Genomic DNA, 23,180 nt, shown 5'->3' on the forward strand with positions numbered 1-23,180 from the left:
AAAGGATTGGGCATAGAATAATTATAGTACGCATGCCTTGAAAGACTGCATGTGATTAACATGCCGAATATCTGTGCCAAATGCTAAAAATGTCACCATAATGTGCAAGGCTAATCTCGTCATGGTGCATTTAATATAATCATTATCATGAAACTGAACTAGGTGAATTAGGATGAAAATACGGACTGAAATTGAAATAGATGAATATACACATATTTCTATATCTGTATTACTGTATCCTATATGTATTGTATACATTATTTCTATATCTGTATTACTGTATTCTGTATGTATTCTATACATTATTTCTATATCTGTATGACCGTATATCTGTATTGTTTATATTTCATACTTTTATACACGTATTCATTAAGTTTCTTTCAAATCGTCACCACCCTTCTCTGTCCCTACTTCGAGGGCCCTGTGCAATAACTATCAGTCACTCACCACAGGCGCACTTGTTGGCTTCGCTCGTGCCCGCCCAACTCGACGAACTCGTCCCGTCCCTAATTCCGTACCACACCGCATTTGGTGGATCGAGAGGAGCAGCTGACAAAGGCGACACCCAAACACAGAGAGAATCATGAAAATGCAATGATATGATCTGTCCATATCGACTGGTGTAAGAATCTATCTGTCTTTAAATAAGTTATGAATAAGCATACATGTTTTTCTTTTCTACTGACCATAAACGCTCGTCTGAATAGAAAGTGACTATTGTACAATTTTGTCTTTTAGTTGCATTGCTTCGTTAATATCTTTCTCCCTTCCCCGCTCTTTTGATCTCCTGATGCATGTATGATTGATAGGAGTCACTCTTTCAGTTGACCCCCCTCCACAAGCTAAAACTAATATCTTGCTTGGTTTCTTTAATTTTCCCTTGTCTTATTCATTCTTTAATTATTTTATCTATACCAGCGCAAAACTGTTAATACTTACATCTATAAGTATGAACTTTACTAAACTACTCTGTTTGTCTAGTACCTACAAATAAAATTGTTGAATTTTTAAACTACTTGTTGTCTTAATATCAAACTTCAATCTGAAACAAAGAGGAAACAAAGGAAAAAAAAAACTATAAAAAAACGCAGATGAGAACACTGTACTGCAGCTCTGTAGTTGGAAAAAATTACTGAATACAGTTATGGAAAGCCAAATAGGTCAAAAGAATTTTTCCTACCATTTTCACAACTGTACTTGACGCTTTGTCGGCAGGCGTCTTCGCCATCAACATATTCGGAGATGAGAGAGATCAGAGCACCGTAATCGTAGTTGAGATCGCGGGAGAACTCCCCGTTGGCACTGTACCCGTTTAGGGTGAACTCTTCAATGACGTCATGCCCGAACCTCGTCACGATGCCGTTCTCCACTTCGTCAAATGCACACTCCACTGAAAATCGACGGAGAAACATAGAAACGAATGCTTATGAGAAGAGAACCACGAATAATAACATTGTGCTTGTTCTTTATTAATGAAAAGAGCATACACACGCACACACACAAGCATTTCGTTTGACATTTAAGGCAAAGTCATGTATTGCTATAACAAACTCGCTTATGGTGACTTTTTAACATTATCTAAATCATGCTGCGACATAGTGACATGTTGGTCATCCTGGTTGTCGCACGCCAAACGCATGCACAGAAGAAACTGCATGGGAGCACTCATTCTCCGGTCTGCCGGGTTCCATAACATTAGTTGCTCCTGTGACAATAAAGTCTGAAATATTAGAAGATATCACTCTTCTCCCAAATAAGCTATAACTGTAGACGTTTATTCTAGGAATATTTTTTTACATTATAACTATTGTTCACATTTTGAATATTTAACAATACTTAGCATTAACTATACTGATTCAAATTTTTACACTGGTTGTTACTAACCCTAACCCAAATTGTAGACCTCTTTTGAAGAACTGCGATGAGCTGAATTTTGTTTCATCAGCAAAATGGTAAATACTGCCTTTAAGGTACCCGCAAACATAACCTCAGTCATAATCCTACACCTCAAATTAGATCAAACTTTATCACAACCCTAATCGTAATCATGATAAAGTCTGTGGAGAAAATACAATCGCAGGAATTGTCGCAGGAGCAAACTTGAATGTCGTATCACCGGTCTGCAGAGACTTGGCGAATTTTAGCTCACCGAGGCTAAAATGTTTTCATTTCGAGTTTGACAACGGAACATCAGTCTCGCGCATATTATAGAACTCCCCCACTTTTTTTTTCGGGGGGGGGGGGGGGGGGACAAGCAGCCCGCGTCTTCGGATTAGCAACGGGGATGTGACGGATCTGTCCTAGACCACTCACCAATCATGAAGTTCCCGGATGTGAGTTGTATCAGGAATAGTCCGTCTGTACTTTCTCCATTTTGGTACGCCTCCAGGCACGAACCAGGGGGAGTCGCATCTGAAAGCCCCGGGAAAACAAATATGCACAGAAAAAATAGACAAACAAGCAAACAGATGCATTAGTACCACAATTCATGGATGTATATATACAAGACACAAACCAAAATAAGATAAAACAAAACGTAGTATGTCAGATTTTCGAAAGAAATGAATAAAACCAATTCATAGAGGTGAACAATTTTGAGACACGAATCTTTTGATTTACACTAAATTTCGAAGACGAACTTTGTTATTTTGCACCGAGTGAATGTACATAAACGATGAAAACATAATAAGTCAGATTGGTAAAATATAAATAGAAAGATAAACTAAAAGATAGGCAGATATATATATTTTTTTTTTGTTGTCTGCAAAACAGTAAGAATAACAACATCAGTAATAGCCAGAGTAGGATTTTGAAATTATGGAGCTGCTTAGGTATTGAGACTTGAGTTTTCTTAGACATGAGTTAGAATTTAATGTTATAGATATCTTCGGACAATTGAAAGAAGAAAAAAGGTAAAGAGATTTTTACGTCAACATTGTTTCTTATCTAAATATTTAAGCAATAGTACCATTGTCCTAAGTATAGATCAATTACGATAGCCAGAGTCAATGGCAGCTCATGATAAGATTGTTGGCTTTCCCTCAAATTGCACTTGTTTATGTTGACGAAAACCTTTTGTTTCTGTGCAAAGACAGCCTAACCATTACATCAGTCATCGAGGAGTATAATAAAACTTGAAAATCATCGTTCACCCATATTCCCCATAACACAAACAAACAAATAAAACAAACAAACAAACAAACAAACAGACAGAACGAAACAGAAATCATGACTCACCTGTATCAAAGCAGATGAGATCGCCGACGGTATAGTTTCCCTGATTCGCCGCGTTCGTGACCCCGCCCAACACCAGCTCGGATATGGGTAACAAGTTCTTGTTGGTTATCCAGCCACCGTCCCGGTAGGGATTCGCCGATGCCTCGTCACAGTGGCACAGATTGCTGGAACCAATACAATTGGAATCCTAGATTCGGTTTAGAAAGAATGAAGGAAAGAGAATGGGGTGAAGATGAAAAGAATAAATGTGACCCTGCACCTCCAAACAAACAAAAAGTCGCCATACATGAATTTTTAGTTAAGACCATATTCTGAAAGAGCAGACTTTAAGCTTTAAAATGATGTATAACTCAAATCAAATGGACTCTCCTAACCTATCTAAATATTGGAAAGAAAGCACAAACTCAGGAAAAGTGTGAACTGAGAAAAGAGGCTCTGAAGTACAGTGTCTATTCAAGCGCTTAATCTTTACCAAACCGTGCTGGCTGTGCGATGAATGGGACAAAAAACAGGAAGTAAACCACCAGAGTAACAACAATGAAGGGATTATCAGATTAAACTGAAATTAAGCACGCCTCATTGACACATTCTGTCCATAATTACTGCTAACTTTCAAAGCAGTAGCATTATCCTTTCAAAAGTTATTAGAGTTGAAAGTGAAGAGTGTGGACAAGGTTTTTCAGAAATGAAAAAGGGATTCTAAAGACACACCTAATCACACCATTCTACCAAAAATGTTCGAGATAAACCGCTAAAAAGACACACTTTCCTGCCCATTTTATGATACCAAATTTTAGCACAATGTAAAAGAAGACCCGCTCTTTCAGAAAATATGAGAAAGTCAAGTTCGGCTAGGTTGACCCATTTCACTTATTTTCAGTCCTCACGCAAAATGAGTGTGTGCGACTTTATGTTCGTTTTGAGGTGCACGGTCACAAATAATATATGCCTCATCAAACGGATTTAATATGATAAAATTTGCCTTGCATAGATATATTATGCTCCCTGTAACAGTTGCATGGTATAAGATGGTATTTATGATCATGAATATTATTGAAAAATACTCATTGCTTTATTTCTTATCCTGGAAAACCGAAAACATCAAGTTCTTAATCCGTCTAAGCTCTTAATGAACCTCGAGATGAGCTTCGATTTCTGTGTTTGAGGCAGCTGTTGGATTGGCCATTTCTGACGCGAGAATGCATAAACTTTCTTTATTGTTTCACGTTTAGTCCCCCCATAAATAAACAGTCTCATCATAACTATGGACAGCGCTAGTAATCACAGCGACGTGCAAAGTTTTCTCACCGCGTTACAGTAGCAGCCGGTCGACTCGGCCTCGTTGCCAGCCCAGTACGCCATCTTGTTGCGATCTTTGTCCCGCCACCACGAGAGGGCAGTAGAGCTACTGTAGAGCTGGGACTGCGCGCACTCGTACATGAGGTATTGGTAGCAGAAGTCGGCGTTCGATGCCATTTCCCCGACTTTCGCTGTTTAGGTGAAAAAAAAAATTAAAATATGGAAAGTTTTAGTGTAAAAAAGAAAAGAAAAAAAGAAAAGTCAATCGTCACTTTCAAATGATTTAAGGTAAGACCAGCATTAAATACATCGTAAGGGGGGGGGGGGATGATTTTTTTTTTCAAATGAACCTGAGAAGAGATATAAATGTGAGTACACTCCGTAGCTTTGTCTTAAGATTCACATCAAAGGAGCCGCAGCATCACCAGTTCTATTCTTGTTTATATCTTCACAAATTTTATAATGTTTGTTTTATGTTAAGTGCTGTCTGGGGCAAATTATTTGTATAGGGCCCCATTTTTCTCTCTCTCTTCTTTCTTTCTTTAAACAAACAACAACAGTTCTAGAATGCCCAGAGGATACAAAGATACAGCTGAGTTTTAGCGACGTTTAAAACACACACACACATAAAACTCCCAGATAACAGAGTATTCTTTTGGTATATTTACTTTTCGAAGCCCGTCACTGTGAGAAACAATTAAGGTAGGCCTACATGAGACCATCGATTTTGATCTACTCTAGAAACAATTTACGTACAGATGTAAATATTGAATATTTAGGTAATGGAATGACGTGGAAATGAAGTGAAAATGAAAACGGAGATGAAAATATAAATGAAATCAAAATTGACATTACAATTAAATTGAAATGTACAAGGAAAAGGAAAATGGAATGAAATGAAATGAAAATAAAATGAAATGAAATAAAATGAATTGGGCGATAATAAAATGAAATGAAATGAAATGAAATGAAATGAAATGAAATGAAATGAAATGAAATGAAAGAAATGAAATGAAAGAAATGAAATTAAATTAAATAATGTTTAATGTTCGACTATCACATACCGGGGGCGCCCTCCGGGTACGTGATATTCTGCTCAAGAGTGCCGCCCTCGTTGGAGACCAATGTCCAACCCGTCTGGTCGTGCGTGACGGTAGTCATTATCGTCGCGTCGTTGACCACGAAGCCGAAGTTGCAGTAGGCCAGGAACGACTCCGATTCTCCTCCGTTCGCCGGGTCGAGGAAATAGTAGCCATCGTCTGTAAATCCATCGTTGTAGTATGATTTACAGTACCGGTAGTCTGTGCGGAGGACGGATGTAAATTGATATTTTAATATGTCGGTGCAATGAAATTGCTCACACCCTACAGACACACGTTTGTAAGACTTATCCCATTATGATACTTCAGACACATACGCAAAACAATCAATGGGCAATCAACAATATTGCTCATATTACTACACATTAACAGAGCAGATATAAGGAAAGCATTGCTCTTTAAATTTTTCACAAAAATATTTTTCTTGATATCGTTCGTCTATTATGTCACATCTAGAAAATTACATAAGAACTCATGCAATCAACCAAAGCATTAGAATTGAATGAGTTTTGAACGACTTGCCTCAAAATTTAACAGAGTGTAATCGTTAATCTTCTAGTTTTACTGAATCTACGAAATATTTTTGGGAAATTTCCTCTTTACCAAATTAAACGGTAAAACGAGAACCATGTTGGGTTGCTCAAGCGAAGTGAGAATTATTTACCTATTGAACACACAACGTAGTCGCTCTGTTCGGAGTGCCAATAGACTCCTGTGGTGTCGGCGATCTGGTATTTATTTGTCATCCATTCCTCGCATGTTGCGTCTGGAGAATGGGCGAAGATGCACAGGGTTGACGAGGTCGACGACGAAAAGGAAGAAGATGAAGAAGAGGATTTCAGTGTTAAACAATGATCAAGAAGGAGAACGATGAGAAACATGGAGACACAGAAGGGTCAGAGAAGAAGATGGAGAAGAGAAAAATAAAAATAAGAAGATAAAGAAGAAGGTAGGAAGGAGGGGGAGAATAATTGGCGCAAGAGAGAGATGATGAAAATATAGAAAAGGGGAAGAAGAGGAGGAAACAAAAAACACAAAGAGAGCGACAATGACAAACAGACGAAAGACAGATGCAGAGGGCAAAGAAGAAAAGACGGAAGAGACGGGGGATTTGGAGACGGAATCACGAAGAGGAGAAGGAAAGGAGGTTCTTAAAATATTCGTCGGAACTTTTCACGTTTACAATCTCACTCAAAATTTGCTTGGAAAAAGCACAGAGTTAATAATATGTCGTCAAGAGAATGCACAACATATGCGCTATCATTAACTGACACAATCAATGGTTGCTATGTGACAGTTCTTCCTGCCGAAGGTTCGTAATTCCGAAGGCTCTCTAATTCGCATCTTGGTCTGATTTTCGGATTACCGACCCTCCGGAATAAAAAAACATTTTTTTTTTCGGAATGTACAAATCCTCGGAAAAACAAACCTTGCGAATAATGCCACAAATGTTCAGATAAACGTGTCGGACACCTAGGTTTTCTTTTGTGTGCTTTGGAATAACGAAACGTCGAAATAATAAACGTTATTTCATTCAAGGATTGAAGAAATTGCAGAGTAACGAATACCATTCCACCGACGTGGCAAGGACTGGTAACCTACTCAGGCATACGTGAATCGTGGACAGTTTGAGTTTTTGTCACTGTTTTGTGTGCAAAAGTTATGCATTTAAAGTAAAGTTACTGGTCAGTTGAAAGTAAAGGAAGCATAGATTTGTCATACAATTTAGGCTAAAGCAAGGCTTGGCGTTTTCTGTACATTTTTGCTGACTAGATATCCAGCTTTTAACAGAAATGCAAAAAAGTGGTATAGATTAAAAACAGAATGGTTTCTAAAGGCATAACTATACGTTGGTGCTTCAGAATAATGTGGCATACAGAGGATTTCCACCATGGCACATAAAGAGTCAATGGTTTTAAGTTCAAAAGAAGAGAAGTACAAATAAAGTAATGACTGAAAATACAAATACATCGTGTGGTTGAGCAACACCGTTAAGTACACATAGATGCATCCCAGCCTGCGAGCTTTAAATCTGCGACGCAAACGCTGCAAGGCGAAACAGCCTTCAGGGTCAAACAATGGAGACTGCTGCCTCGCGACTGCGCCGAACACAATTTTTAGCTGCATATCGTCGTCATTGGCGTTCGCGTCGTGAATCCAAATTTCGCTATTGCATAATCGTAGCGGCCAAGAATCAACACAGCGGTACTTGTGAATACTCACTGTACTGCAGGCCATTGAAGCTCAGTCGGAGACCTGGACCACCGCTACCCCAGGTCTGTGGGTTGACTCTGATGTAACGGGCGAACAGAGGCGGGCTGAACGACTCCGTGACGACCTGATTGGTACCAGAACCGTCATTGCCAGCGATGAGCTGTTCATAAAAGGGCCCAAGCCAAAATTTTCATAGTAATCAATTTGTATCCAAACGATGCTGGCTTCATGAAAGAAAAAAAAAAAACTCTATAATGTCATTTTCATATTTCCAAGCAGATAAATTCCAAAGATTGATAAACCATAATTTCCGTACCCCACTATCTTATATGCAGAGTGAGAACGGAAATAATACTAGAACCATTTTAGATATAGCTCTCTGTAGATGCGTATGAAACAAGTGCATGATATCATGTAGTAATACTCTTGTTCTAACGGAATATCAGTACATCATGTCCCTTGGTAATCAATATTTAAGAAACGTGAAATTTCGCTATGGTATATCCCGATTTTTTTTCAAGAATGATTCAGGTCAAGGATAGAATAAAATACACAATGAAGAGTAACAAACATCATTCTTTTCATTGTCCTTTATTTGGGTAAAGTGTGAATAGCATATTATATCTTGCGCTTTTGTCGAAGAATACAAATCAACAAAAAGAATACATTGATCAAATTTGCCATGAGGAGATGCCACACATAAATCAGTTACGGTACACTCAAAATGCACTACAGCAACCCTTAACGTTGTGACTCATGGTAGATGTCTGCGCATTTAATAGTGCAAAATGTTCCAATAGAAGATGTATCAAAGGTATAATTTTCGGGAAAGAGAAATAATAAAGAAAGTGAAAAACCGATTATGGATAAGAGAGCAACAGGAAAAAAGATGGCCATACAGAATTATTGGTAGATAGGTAGATAGATAGATGAATAGATAGACAAATAGATAGATAGATAGATAGATATAGATAGATATATAGATAGATAGATAGATAGATAGATAGATAGGCATAGATATATATATATATATATATATATAGATAGATAGATAGATAGATAGATAGATAGATAGATAGATAGATAGATAGATAGACATAGATATATAGATAAATAGATAGAGAGACAGACATAGATTGAAAGATTAGATAAATACAAAGATAGATAGATAAATAGATAGATAGATAGACAAATGAACAAACAGACAAAATATAGAAATATCAAAGGAAAAGAGGTAAACGACAGACAAACGGATTTTTGCTCTTTCGGCTTACCACAGGTTCGTCTCTATGTGTGTAGTCAATGAAATTGGTACCACCCATCGAATGCTGAACGTAGAACGAGGCTACGTACTTATTGGCGTTCGTGTTATGCCCCTGTACCAAGATCTATGTAGCAGAGTTTTAGGGAAAAAATAATAAGAAGGAATCGCAAATTTAGCATGCATCACTTGATGCCATCGATCACATTCAAATATACTCACTTTAATAATTAAACGACATTGACAAAATATTCCTTGAAATGCACTTTTTTTCTTTCTAAAATTTGAATGTCTGCAATCATTTTGGGATATTTAATGTTGAAGTGTAGTTTGGATGCGAATCCCATTGATTTTTTTTAAATGAGAACTAATACTGCAGATAGTTGGTGAGGTTCTTTTTTTTTCTTTGTGAAAAAAACACACAACTGGAATTATATGATCTGGGGCCCGTTTCACAAAACTTGCTATCAGTGACAACTGCCACATTTCTATGACAAATTTTCTCTCAGCCAATCAGATGCGAGAATTTCAGTAGCTTGTCACATCTATGACAACTTGTCACCAACTTGTCACTGAGGACAAGTTTTATGAAACGGGCCCCTGATCACTTCTCTCTCTCTCTCTCTCTCTCTCTCTCTCCAAAAAGATCGCTGCAACAATAAAAATCACTAAAAGCTCGCCAATATAGGATCTACGACTTAAGATATGGAGGACAAACAGTATACCTGAGAAACAAGGGTACCGAAGAGAAAATCGACCATAATCCACTGGTTTGTATCGACAGTATCGGGTATCCAACAACCTGTAAAGAGATAAAGAAGAAGCGAGGGGGGAGAGGAGGGAAGGAAAGAGAGATAGAAAAAGAAAAATACAAGAGAAAGAAGAAGGAAAGGCAGACGAAGAAGAGGGATGGATTTTTGTTTTTCAATTTCATTTTCAATTTATTTCTGCAACTGTTTTTATTTTCAAGAATTCAATGTACAAACAGGAATACACTAAAACTGATTTAGATTAAATAACATTTTTTTAAGTGAGATCAAGCGCTAGTATTCAAATATAAACGTAGGTAATGATGTATTGACAAAATGGGAGCCCGCTACTGACAAAACGACCACAAAAAAAAAAAAAAAAAATCTAGCTGCAAAGTGCGAATTATCCCGCTATGGATTATGTATTACATAAATGTTTACACAATTATTTCCTTTACTTTAGTACTATGCAAAACGTCGATGTGACGCTTTTATGCTTATTATTATAGTTGTATAAAAAAAGATCTGATCTTTGCAACACATATACAATGAGAGTTTAACAAATGAGAATGCCTTTGTTTTCTTTTTTCCATCAATACTAAAGCTATAGATTTTAATTCCCCGACATCTTATGTTTCAATAAACAATTATAAACTCTGATATGAGAGAACTAATTTGTGGCGTGCCACAAGGTAGTATATTGGGGCCGTTGTTGTTTATTGTTTATATTAATGATTTATGTGCTTCCTCCCAAGTGTTATCATTCATACTTTTCGCCGATGACTCAAATGTGTTTTATTCACATGAAGATTCAAATATTCTTGTGCACACAGTAAATTCGGAGTTACAAAATTTACGAGATTGGATACGAGCTAATAAGCTGTCCCTGAATATCAATAAAACCAAGTATATGTTTTTTAGTAACACTTTAGATAATTTGAATATGGATATTTATTTTGATGATACTGTTTTAAAAAGTGTTTCACATACAAAATTTCTTGGAATTACAGTAGATAATAAACTTTCTTGGAAATTTCATATAGATTATGTTTGTAAATTTATTTCACACAATATAGGTGTCATTAACAGGTTCAAATTGTTTCTTCCCCAACATTCATTATTTATATTGTATTCGTCTTTGATATTACCTTATTTAAATTACGGAATTTTGGCATGGGGAAGCACGCATACAAACATTATTAGATAGGGTTTTATTATTAAAAAAGAAGGTACTTCGAATCATTTGTAATGCCGCTCCTTGCTCTCATACAGCTTCTTTGTTTTCTGAAAATAAGATTCTGAAAATTAAAGATTTGTTTTTATTTCATTTAGGACAATTTATGTATAGTTATAATAATAACTGTCTTCCGCTTATATTTGATTCTATGTTTCCTCGTAACCTGACATACCATAGTTACCCAACAAGACAGTCTAATGAATTTCACTTGCCCCCGCTTAGAACTGTGTTAGCTCAGCAGACATTTATTTATACAGGCCCAAGATTCTGGAACTCCCTTAGTCCAGACATAAAAAATGCTCCTTCTTTGTTTTCATTTAAAAAAAGATTGAAATGATTCCTTCCTAAGTCTTATAATGTAACAGAAAGAAATTAATTTTGTTTGTTTATTTTTTTCAGTAAGTAGGTTTTGTAAGCACCAGGATGCTATTGATTTTTCATAGGCTTGTCAGGTCGCGACTTTCGCGTAATTCCGCATCGCATCCCCTGTTTTTCTTATTGCAAACTTGTACATTATTACACGTGCCTTCACAGAACAGATAATATGTTCTGCTATCAGCAATTCCATACAATTGTATCGATCACTTTCTCGTCGCTTTCAACGCTCTACACTTCTAATAATAGCATGGCTAATAGTCTCTGTTGGTTTGATCTTGATGGTATCGATTGATCTAGGCTTTTTGTTTTTAGTTGTCTCGTCTCTTTACTTGTATTTCTGCTTCTTCCCTTTCCCCTTTTCCACTTCTTTTTTCATCCCGCACACTTGTAGTTAAGTTTTCACCTTTTTTTTTTCCTCCTGTGAGGTGCCCACGTTGTACAAGCATAGTCTTTTCAGTGGGTACCTCCACTTTTTTTTTTCGCAGAATGTATAAATATGTCTGTATGAAAAATGCCTAAGTTTGTAATGATTATTGACAAATGTTATTCTTTGCTATCTATGTATCATTCCTTCAAACGCATGTCGAATCTATATTTTTTGTACATTCTGTTGAAAGAAGTGAAAATAAATAAACCTTTGAACCTTTGAATCACGGCAAACAAACAAACTCCGATAAAAAGAAAAACAAACATTGCATACGTTTCTGTGTATTCTCCTAATTTCTTTAGATACATCGTTCTGTCTGTTGTTTGCTTGGTTTTATTTTTTTCCAAGTTGTTACAGTCCTAGAACTTACCATTGTAGTTCAGACGCCCCTTGTATGCCTGCCTGGACGAGCTCTCTGTCGATGCCGTGATCTGCGAGTTTGCAACCGTGCTCGTCGACGACACACCGAGATCTTCCATGGCGTCGGTGTAGCTGCCCTTCACTAAAAGGGAAAGAACGACAACGTACATCATGACTGCTACTGCTTCTTCGCTTCTGTTTTTTTACAGTGTAAGTGTGTTTCGGGTGAGGATTTTTTTTTGTTGTAAATCTGCATAAATTCTTCATTTGCGTATTTGAATATTTATGATCAAGCAGCAAACACTTATAGGAATACTAGCTGTAATTTTTTTGTGTGTGTGTTTCTGGGCTTGTTTTTTGGTGACTATAATTTTGACATTATCAACTGAAACTGGAATAAATGGTACAAAAAGTGTGCGTTTGTGTGTGCAGACACTTCATCAAATTCTTATTGGTTTTCATGACAAAAATAGAATTTGTGCGGAGACTTTAAATTCAGTTGCACACGTTTGAGATGATTGTGTCATCACCTGTTGCAGTTTGTATTATGTGGTTGCAACTGATATTCCATCTTAGTATGATCATAATATCAAACTGTAATATTTTATAATATATTTCTTTAAGCTTATTCAATGACAAGTCCGATCGATTTATTTTTCTTCATAAACTCTCTACCATTTTGTTCCCCTGATTCGAGTGCAGATATCATCATCAACTTCATTTGATTTTCTTTTTTGTTTGTTAGGTTGTTTGTTTGCTTGTTTATTTCATTTTCCATCCGAGAAGATGGCTGGATAGCCCATATTCCGCTGTAATATCTGGGTGTAGAACCGCACATTAAGAAGTTAAAAAAAGAGAAAAACTCAACAAAAAGGATCATTCTGGAAAACGTATTAAAACTCCAAAATGAAAAAAAAAAAACACAACATGCAACCAGATTTGCTTTCATAAGTGTGGTATCAATGGTTACTGGCGAACAGTAATGGTGATGTTACAATAATAGTAGTATATAGTAGTAATGATAAAATTGATAATGATAATAATGGTAATAATAGTAATAGTAATAATAATAATAATAATAATAATAATAATAACAACAACAATAATAATAATAATAATAATAATAATAATAATAATAATAATACCAATAACAATAATAATAATTAAAACAAATTCTCACCGTAAGTGCGAAGTCTCCAGTCTGTAGGCGAGTTGTAGTACCATCCGTAATACACACCGGTATCTTCCACCACACTGACATCCGTCCTGATAGCTAGAGGTACATTGAGTACAAAGATGTTTTTAAGCATCATCAACCAACACACAAGTCTAATTAACTTTTAATCTCAATTTGTATTGCCATGGCATTATATGGTGACAACGTTCCAATTGCATTTGTCTTTAAGCTTTGACCCAGCGTTAAAGACAGAATTAATCTGTAATTTTTGGTCACTCATTGGTATCATAGGATTCATAACGAGGTATCAAAAAGTTTTCAAAATTTGTCGTCTTCACTTCGTATTTATGAAAGCTGTACTGACCTATTCATATATTTGTTCCGTCCTGTGTTAAAGTATATTTGCGCTAAGTATTCGCAAATTAGTATTTCATACGATTTTCTTTGATTAGTTCACAATATGCAAGCTTGCTTTTTAGTGGACCTCTGAATTCTTTTTTTTTTCCTCAACTGGAGCATGACTTTGTTGCCAGTATGCATGCATATGTTTACCTGTATCATTCATTCTTTGCAAAGTGACTAGTAGAATGTATAGGTTTATGATATCATTCCTGATTTATTTTCTGCTATGTTTTGCTGAAACAAAAGTAAGAATGAAAAAGAATGAATTATTGATTGAATGAATGAATGAAGAATGTATAATTTATTAAAAAACTACATCAATCATTATTAATTTATCATTCTACTTATTACTACTAATATATTACTATATCAACGATCAATAAGCAGTTGTCAAAGAGACCCAAAGAGAAAGATAGGCATGACAGGAGGAAGAGAGACAAGATAAATATGATCTTGCTTTCATGTTTTTGACTCATCGCACATTCAGTACCTGGGATTGAAGGACAAAATCACAAGAACACTTACAATCGTGACAGCCGTAAACGTCGACCCGCATGGCGATTAACCCGTTCCAAGTTTGTGGATGGAAGCGTACGTAACGCGCCTCGAAAGGCGTGTCAAAAGTCACTCTGGCCACAGTATCCTGCTCGGAATTACCGACGCAGATCTGCAAAATCAAGAACCATTTTAAAATGGGTGATGTTTGTCAGTCCGACAAGTTCATTGGTCCAAATACTATGAAACACACCAATTCCCCTTCACCTTAAAAAAGTTATTGTTTTTTTTTTCTTATTGTTATTGTTTTATAGTTGGTTTATATCAAGATTAACACTATTATGACCGTTGTAATTGTGTATATCACTATTGGATTGAAGAAAATGTGACCTGCTACAACAAAAGGATCCGAAAGTCGGGGAGGACAATTTTCGGAAAAAGGCATGACATTATTCACTTACTCTTCTACTTTGATTTCATATATATATAACACAACTCATAGAATTACTCGGTTACGGAGATATCCATGATTTCATTATTGCATGTCAAGAGGTTGAGGAAATCAGAGTTTTGAGAAAAACGCCTTCAAAGTTTTCCTTCCGACGCTAACATGATCAAGGGGAGGCGAGACAGTTTTCGCCGCTTCACAGTAGAAGGTATGCTCCTAGCGACCTCCGTGATGTTCACGACCAATCAGCAATCAGGATGCCACGCAATGACCGATAAGATTACTCCCTCGTTGCTATGGGCGGAGTCTAGCTGCAGCGCTAAATCCAAATCTTTTCTGTCTCTTAATCCGTTGAAAGTCGGAAAATCATGGCCAAGAAAAAAACCCTGATTTCTTGCCTTTCCTTTAAAGACTTAGCTCTGAAATTTCGGCAAATGGTAGACAAAACATTAGACTACAGAATTATGCCCAAAACAGGAATGCGATTGTATTGACCAATTCTAATGATGTGACTTCAAACTCGAATTTTCTCGGCTCAGCCGTCAGCGACTTTAGGATCCTTTTGTTGTATGCTTGCTTGTCACAAATGCAACAGTTCTGATTACTTCTTTTTAGTGTAAAATCAATCATCAAGTAGCCCTGGTGTGGGGTGCTGTTCGTTATTCCGAAGGGTCGTTAATCCGAAGCACACAAATTCCCTATACCTAGAGGTTCGTTAATCCGGAAATGAAAAAGGGTTCGTTAATCCGAACATTTGTGGCGTTATTCCGAAGGTTCGTTATTCCGAAGATCCGTTAATCCGAAAATGAAATTAGGAACAATGAACCTTCGGAATAACGAATCTCCGGACTAAAGAGCCTTCGGAATGACGAACCTTCGGAATAACGAGCTGTAACCCTGTTGTATTCAGCTTGTGTTCTTTCTCTTCCTTTTCATCATTCCCACTCTCTCCCTCTCTCGCTCTCTTTCCTCCTTGTATGTTGTGCTCTTTCAGATCTCTCTATCTACCTCATTGTTTTTTTCTTATTCGTAAACTTTCCCTGTCCAACCATCCATAGACTACATTTATCATTCTTGTTATTTGACCTGGGGCCTGTTTCATAAAACTTTTTATCAGTGACAACTGCCACATTTCTATGACAAATTTGCTCTCAGCCAATCAGATGCAAGGATTTCAGTAGCTTGTCACATCTATGACAACTTGTCACTGATGACAAGTTTTATGAAACGGACACCTGATCTGTTGGCGTATATTGAACGAATATGATTAAATGAGAAATTGATTGAAGAGTTAATAAAGTAGATTTTTTTTTTAAATGATTTATTTAAGAAACAAATTTTGAAGAAATGAAAATAAAACAAACATACAAACAAAATATCCCTGCTGGAAAGAACACAAAATACTACAGTTCGTAAATTGTTGAGACACAATGTAAAACACAGTGTGAACACATTGTGGTATCCCTTCACACTGTTATATTCTTGAGTTTTAACAATGTGAAGGCATGGTCAATCATCAATTCATAGTGTGAAACGGAAAATTGGTACGTGAACTCTCTGTGAAAAAAAAAAACACACACACACACCACAGTGTGAAATCATCTTTACACTGTTACTAAAATTTGAGCGTTTTCGCACAGTCGACTTTGTGAACACACTGTGAACACAATGCGAGACACTGTGTTCGTTCCAGCAGGGATAATCACGGTACGTCAATGCTTAACAAATCGGCCTACCTTGTCCGATCCACTTTCCTGTACGTAGGTCCAGGTAGAGTCGTCGAAACTGTGGCTAACTTTGTACGTCTCCACCCACTGCGCATTACCATTACCACGACTCTGGGTGGCCACCTGTAAAAGTACGCAGTTAAGCCTTTAAGTCCTGAGGAACTTTTTAGCGGGGTAGATCATGTGATCACCCTCAATGTTCAACTTTTGAGTTAATGCCCTTAGTTACGTAAAATTGCATGAAGATCAGGTCGAACTTTAAATTCTTTGAAACTTTAAGTTCTTGAAATGACAACAAGAAATCCTAATGAAGTTTATTAAACATTTTAAAGAAACTTTTTTTGTAAACAATTTACGAAATACAATTTTTTAAATTCATAGGCGTTGACATTTTTTTCTTAGTTTCAAATGAACAACAAAGAGCTGACACGAAAGTGAATTTCTTCTTTATCGTTGTGGTTTCATTTAATTAACTCTTGTGTTTTTGTTGTTGTTATTGTTGTTGATGATGTTGTTATTGTTGTTTTGGGGTGGGATATAAATCAGAAAATCAAATATTTTATATGTGATTATTCATCTTTACACGGCTATGGTATCGTCGCCTTTTCCACTATGCAAGCGGTGAGAAGTTTCTCGATAGCATTTCAAACTCTTCAGATTCGACAACTTTTAAGTTTTATGGCAAAGTTAAACAAGATTGTTACTGGACTGTTCGATTGAGATTCACTAATCCTATCATCACTCAACCCGTGGCTAACATAGTTATTTTTTGTTAGAAAAAGCGCTCAAAATACATGGATGAGTAGCATCATAATTTTCATAACAGTGCTGTTACTGTACTGTACTAGAGCCACCATCTCAAATATCACAAGAAACAATCATAGCGTCATCATGCTCATGGTATACACGTACATCGTGATAGCGTTCATCTACTTCAATCTACACACATGCAGAGCTTCCTGTGTTGTTCTCCTTTGACAACATACACCATAATGTAACCGTGCATCACAAAATACAGAAATTAGTTCCTTGCTCTGAATTTGAATACGGGAGTACTAAAAATAGGTGAAACGGGTCATCCTATAAATCAATCTTGACTTTGTAATGTTTTTCTTAAAGGGCAATTCTTTTTCCACATCATTCTAAAGTTCGGAACTATAACTCAAATGGGAAATTATGTTTTAGGTAGTTTTTCTGGAACACTTTTTTTTTGGTTAGAATATTGAGATTAAACGTTTAGGTGTTTCTTACAAGATCTTTTTCATTAAATACCTCCTTACACACACTCTTTACTTTCAGCTCTTTTACCTTTTGAAAGAATGATTCTATTTCTTTGAAAATTGGGAGTAATCATGAATAGAATGTGTCAATGTGTAATTTCAGCTTAATCTGATAATCCCTTCATTGTCGTTGCTATGGAGTCATACTACTTTTTTTTCGGGGGACGTCCCATTCATTGCACAGAGAACAGCTTGAAGGTTTGTTAACCACCTCCCTGTTAACACTACGCTCTTGAATAGATCCTTCTCCTTAGAGTCTGTTATCCTTAGTACATACACACTTTTCCACAGTTTGTACTTTCTCTCCATTATTTGTGACCCTGCACCTCAAAACAAACAAAAAGTCGCCAGACATGAATTTTTAGTTAAGACCATATTCTGACAGAGCAAACTTTAAGCTTTAAAATGATGTATAACTCAAATCAAATGGACTCTCCTAACCCATCTAAACATCGGAAAGAAAGCACAAACTCAGGAAAATGTGAACTAAGAAAAGAGGCTCTGAAGTACAATATCTATTCAAGCGCTTCATCTTTACCAAACCGTGCTGGCTGTGCGATGAATGGGACAAAAAACAGGAAGTAAACCACCAGAGTAACAACAATGAAGGGATTATCAGATTAAACTGAAATTAAGCATGCCTCATTAACACATTCTGTCCATAATTAATGCCAACTTTCAAAGCAGTAGCACTATCTTTTCAAAAGTTATTAGAGTTGAAAGTGAAGAGTGTGGACAAGGTTTTTCAGAAATGAAAAAAGGATTCTAAAGACACACCTAATCACACTATTCTACCAAAAATGTTCGAGATGAACTGCTAAAAAAACACACACACTTTCCTGCCCGTTTTAGGATACCAAATTTTAGCATAATGTAAAAGAAGACCCGTTCTTTCAGAAAATATGAAAAAGTCAAGTTCGGCTAGGTTGACCCATTTCACTTATTTTCAGTCCTCACGCAAAATCAGTGTGTGCGACTTTATGTTCGTTTTGAGGTGCACGGTCACATTTAGAATCGGGTTATACTTCATTTTCAAGCTTTGAGTCTGCTCTCTCGGAATCTGCCCCTCTCTGAAAAAAAAAAAAAAAAAAAAAAATCCTGTCTAATGACGAATCCTGTTTCTGGTTCAATGGTTACCAACCCCTGTGATCAAAGGAACCGTGTTTTGTCCCAGGTCGATTTTCAGCCACTGACTTGTGTCGTCTGATCCTGCCACCCAGCCGTACTGGGCCTCGGTCGTATGAAGCCGTCCCCTCGAGGGTCCGAAGTTGTTGTTCCATCGCACACTCGAAGCGCTCATCTGCGAGTTTGGTATGATGGTTTTTTTCTGCACTCCAAGGGATTCCCTGCATGTTTGATATACTGCATAATAAAAAGGGGTAGAAAGGAAAAAAAAAGTTGTATACATAAAATAATGTGACCACGCATCACAAAAAAAAACACACAAAACAAAACACGACTTTGTGTAAAGATTAAAAATAACCAAAAGTGGGTAACTCTAGGTAATTTTGAGTTTTTTGATATGTATGCTATTTTTGACAGAATCATATTTCTTCTACACACATTTCAGAAGTTCGGGATTGTAGAATGGATGGGAAATTTGTGATGGGTTACCTATTTTTCCAACACACTTCTTTCTGGTAGAATTTGTTATAAAACCATTCACACACTCTTCACTTCATAGCTAATAACTTTTTATAGGATAATGCTACTTAGAAAGTCGGTATCATTCATGAACAAATGATAGAGCAACACTTTAAAACAATGTGTACTTTCTTTCCATTTTTAACATAGGTTAGGAAAGTCAATCTATCTGAGGAGATAGATTCTACTTTGTGAAAACCTGTTTCGGAAAGCACAAATTTGAGGTTTTCAAAAAGGCTTTTCGAACCTCATGATTAAAACAGCTTTGCGTTTATCATCTCATAAAAATTCCCTAAAAGCCGTTTGGAAAACCTGTTTCTGCCGAGAAAAAGAGTTTATAACGACTTTTTGGTGGTCTTGTGATGCAGGGTAACATAACTCTTTGCCTGAAGGCCTGATGAAGTGGCGAAGATATGCGCCGGTATGCTCTGTATTTCCCAGATACAGAAATTTATGATAATGATATCTAATATAAATACATAGAATGATAATGAATTGTTTCGTTTTATTTCAATGAGCAACAAAAAAAAAGCTCCCATATTATGATAGCTATAATACTCAGCAGCCACGGGACACACACGTCTGAATCGCCCTTGCAATTCTAGGTATGTAGAAGATTTCGGGTATGCAAAAAAAAATATTATAACGTAAGAAATTGTGAAACATGTACATTTAAGCAGGTTATAATTTTACGCATCACTCTCCTTTTCTTTTGTATTTTTTCAGCCTCATCACTTTTTTTCCCTCAGTTCGTTACTCTTTTTTTTATTAGGGGGGGGGGGGGGGGGAGTCAATTTCTTGCATTTAATTGCATAAAGGTTACTCGATGACCACTCAGATATGCCATGCAATCTCACAGTTCCCACATCCGACTGCATTACGCTATTAAACTTGGGAAATGGAAAAAAAGAAATCAAAACTGAGGAGATAGATTGCACTTATGCATTACAAGGCTAATATCCAGTGAGACTTGATTATCTTGATTTAAATGTTATATTATTGATAGTATTGGTGATAAATAAACACATAACTTCATTGATAATCTTTGAAAAATACACACAGATTGACATGTTCAATTAAACAATTGACTGGAAAAAAAAAATCTCCCCGAAGAACTACGCTCAAGTCCTTAAGTCAAGAGATTATGTTCATATCTTGGCAATATAAACTGAAATAAAAGAGAAGAACGAACTCGCTACAGTTACATGAAAATAAGTTACAGAAGTGTACCATCAGGAATGCTTGGGCAGAGTCATCAGGTGGTGCGGTGTTGAAATTGCCTGTGAATTTGTCTTTTTGTTTCTTAGATAATTTGTTTGTTCGGCTGTTTTCGTGTCCATGCGCAGGACAATGCCTTAAGCTCTCATTTGTTAAAAAAAAGAAGAAAGAAATGCCCTGCTTCGTTTCCCCCATATCACTTCTTTCTTGCTGTAGTCATATTTTATCCCAAATGAGCATCGTGTTTTCCAGGGGTCCAAATCAAAATAAAGGTTCTGCTCTTTTTTTCACAAAGAGATTTTATCCATAATAAAGATTCAGGTACAAAATAAATGTCACATACAATACATAAAGACAAATAATGATCCAAATTTGACAGGCAACCGCGAAACAACTGAATAATGTAAATGCGATTCCAATTAATATTAGATCCAAAACCTTTAGTTTTCTAAGACATATATTCATCTACTTTCTTCGCTTGCTTTGAAGACTGACAAAATTGGCTAAAATGTAACGATTTCTTTCTATTTCTTACAGAAAATATGAAGTATTTTTGCGTACATATAAACAAAGTTGTAACATTTTGGATTTTAGAATAACTTCTAGTAATTTGAGTTTGATTCTGTAACATAATTTCTGGTATTTGATAAGTAAACCTTTGAGTATCATCACATTCCCGAAACAGATGTGCAATTGTCTCTGTGGAGCTCGAGTTCTGCTCTTTCTTACCTTGGTCTGTGAGTCTGGCGCAGTATGTGTAGACTATAGTGCCATTGCCATAAGGATCCAAATTCTGCCATCCCTCTGAACCAGAACACTCAGCCGCTGGAGGGAAAAGTCAAAGGTCATTAAAAACTTCAGATTTCTTTTTTTTTTTCAAAATCACAAATTGTCCTTATGAGCAACAACAAAAACACTGAACACAGACTAGTAATAGAAAATCGATATGTTATATTACACAAAAGTGTTTTACGTAAAGAAATTCAAACGATTTTGTGTTTTTCAACAAAAAAAAAAGTTTCACGTTGGTATGGAGCGTCATCAAAGCAAAGCAAATGCATTCATTCATGGGCGAGATAAAAGATAATTTTATTCATGAGACCGCTCGTGACGTATAAATATCCTCCTTATGTTTTTTTGTTTCTCCTTTTTTTTTTTTGGGGGGGGGGGGGGTTCTTAACAGTACATTTGGCAGCACATATTAAGCCATGCAACACCACGGCCATAATCTTTATAGACTGCAATTATCTTTTGGCTAAGACTCAGATCTGTAGAGAGCCCAAAATGACAGACATAGAAGGTATGCTGAAAGAAACAAGAACTGAAACAAAACAAAGGAAGCCCCGAAAAAAAAAGTTATAGAAAACAATAGCAAGGAGGAAACGGTACTTACCGCCACCTGACGCAGACGTTGTAGCTGTTCATGGTGGAGAAGCGAAAAAAAAGTAAGATTACAGCTTCAATGAATTGTCCTATTCCTTACGATTTCTCAATTTTTTCATGCTTTATACCATTTCAAGAAGGAAACTGTGAGGCTTATAACTTGTCTCTGATTAATGTTCTCATTGTAATGCTTAATGAATGACAGTCAAAATCATTTGAATTTGCTTGTTTGATTTCTTTGATCACAATAGTATAATATGCGTTTAAAGAAGGCATTCCATACTCATCTTTGTATCACTTAAATAGAGATGCATTGAATAAGAAATTGTAACATAGTGTAGCATAACTACAAATTGGCGAATGACCAGTTGTAAAATGTGAATACTACAGAACCTATTGTGATGGGGCTTTCTTAACAAAAAGCTTTTGGTTTTTAGGTGCGACATTTTGTGTTAGAACTTTCACACACACCGTAAACAAGAAATGAACAGTAATAATAATAATAATATTATAGACATGTATAAAAGCATGAAACCCGTGATAAAGGCAGCTGCTTAGTACTGTTAAAGTAAACTTCTTTTCAGGACAAGTATTCTATTTTGTTATAATCAAATTAGGGTAAAATACTTTTTTTTTGTCTGTATTCTAAATTGAATGAATGCGGAAAACATGTTATTATTTATACGACCAGGTAAAGAATATAGGATACATATCATAAACATTACAAACATGAAACAAAAACCAGAATGAACATTACAAAGGATACACTGTACTGTACACGTTACACAATATGAAAATGAAATGAGTGGAGACTACATGACGGTCAAAGCACACAAAAGTAAATATATTTACTATTGCCCATAGGCATGTGAACCCACAAATGTCAGTCGTTTGTATGGTTTTCCGCAACCTCCTTACGGATTCTTATACAAAATAGGTGAAAATGGAAAGACATATTTTCATATCTATGTAACAAGACCTCGGCAATACGACAGACAAGTATATTGTTAGGTAACTTACCCGGAAAAGCAGTAGCTGCAATAACCGAAGGACAAACAAAAAAGAAACAGTGAAATATAAGGAAAATTTCAATATTTTATAACCTTAAAATCATTAATATGTTACGGATAAAGTCTTTGGGTGA

The 23,180-nt window shown here is 36.2% G+C and overlaps 1 protein-coding gene across 1 annotated transcript in view; it reads right to left on the reverse strand.

The window, feature by feature from the left end:
- The window catches only part of LOC139710057 (uncharacterized), a 37,675-nt gene that overhangs the window by 6,083 nt on the left and 8,412 nt on the right, over positions 1–23,180 (reverse strand). The window contains exons 10-26 of the mRNA XM_071622004.1: positions 22,047–22,070; positions 21,383–21,478; positions 18,933–19,153; positions 16,521–16,634; positions 14,367–14,508; positions 13,443–13,535; positions 12,273–12,404; positions 9,837–9,913; positions 9,125–9,238; positions 7,860–8,010; positions 6,301–6,402; positions 5,601–5,837; positions 4,546–4,727; positions 3,238–3,424; positions 2,314–2,412; positions 1,181–1,390; positions 448–549 (exon numbers count right to left, since the gene is read on the reverse strand). Coding sequence (XP_071478105.1) covers positions 448–549; positions 1,181–1,390; positions 2,314–2,412; positions 3,238–3,424; positions 4,546–4,727; positions 5,601–5,837; positions 6,301–6,402; positions 7,860–8,010; positions 9,125–9,238; positions 9,837–9,913; positions 12,273–12,404; positions 13,443–13,535; positions 14,367–14,508; positions 16,521–16,634; positions 18,933–19,153; positions 21,383–21,478; positions 22,047–22,070 — 2,283 coding nt within the window. The remainder of the gene's footprint in view (positions 1–447; positions 550–1,180; positions 1,391–2,313; positions 2,413–3,237; positions 3,425–4,545; positions 4,728–5,600; positions 5,838–6,300; positions 6,403–7,859; positions 8,011–9,124; positions 9,239–9,836; positions 9,914–12,272; positions 12,405–13,442; positions 13,536–14,366; positions 14,509–16,520; positions 16,635–18,932; positions 19,154–21,382; positions 21,479–22,046; positions 22,071–23,180) is intronic.

The sequence above is a fragment of the Diadema antillarum genome, unplaced genomic scaffold (genome assembly GCF_040938485.1).
Source record: "Diadema antillarum isolate AM-2024a unplaced genomic scaffold, OU_Dant_1.0 seq00001495_RagTag, whole genome shotgun sequence".
In the NCBI taxonomy this organism is placed as follows: Eukaryota; Metazoa; Echinodermata; class Echinoidea; order Diadematoida; family Diadematidae; genus Diadema; species Diadema antillarum.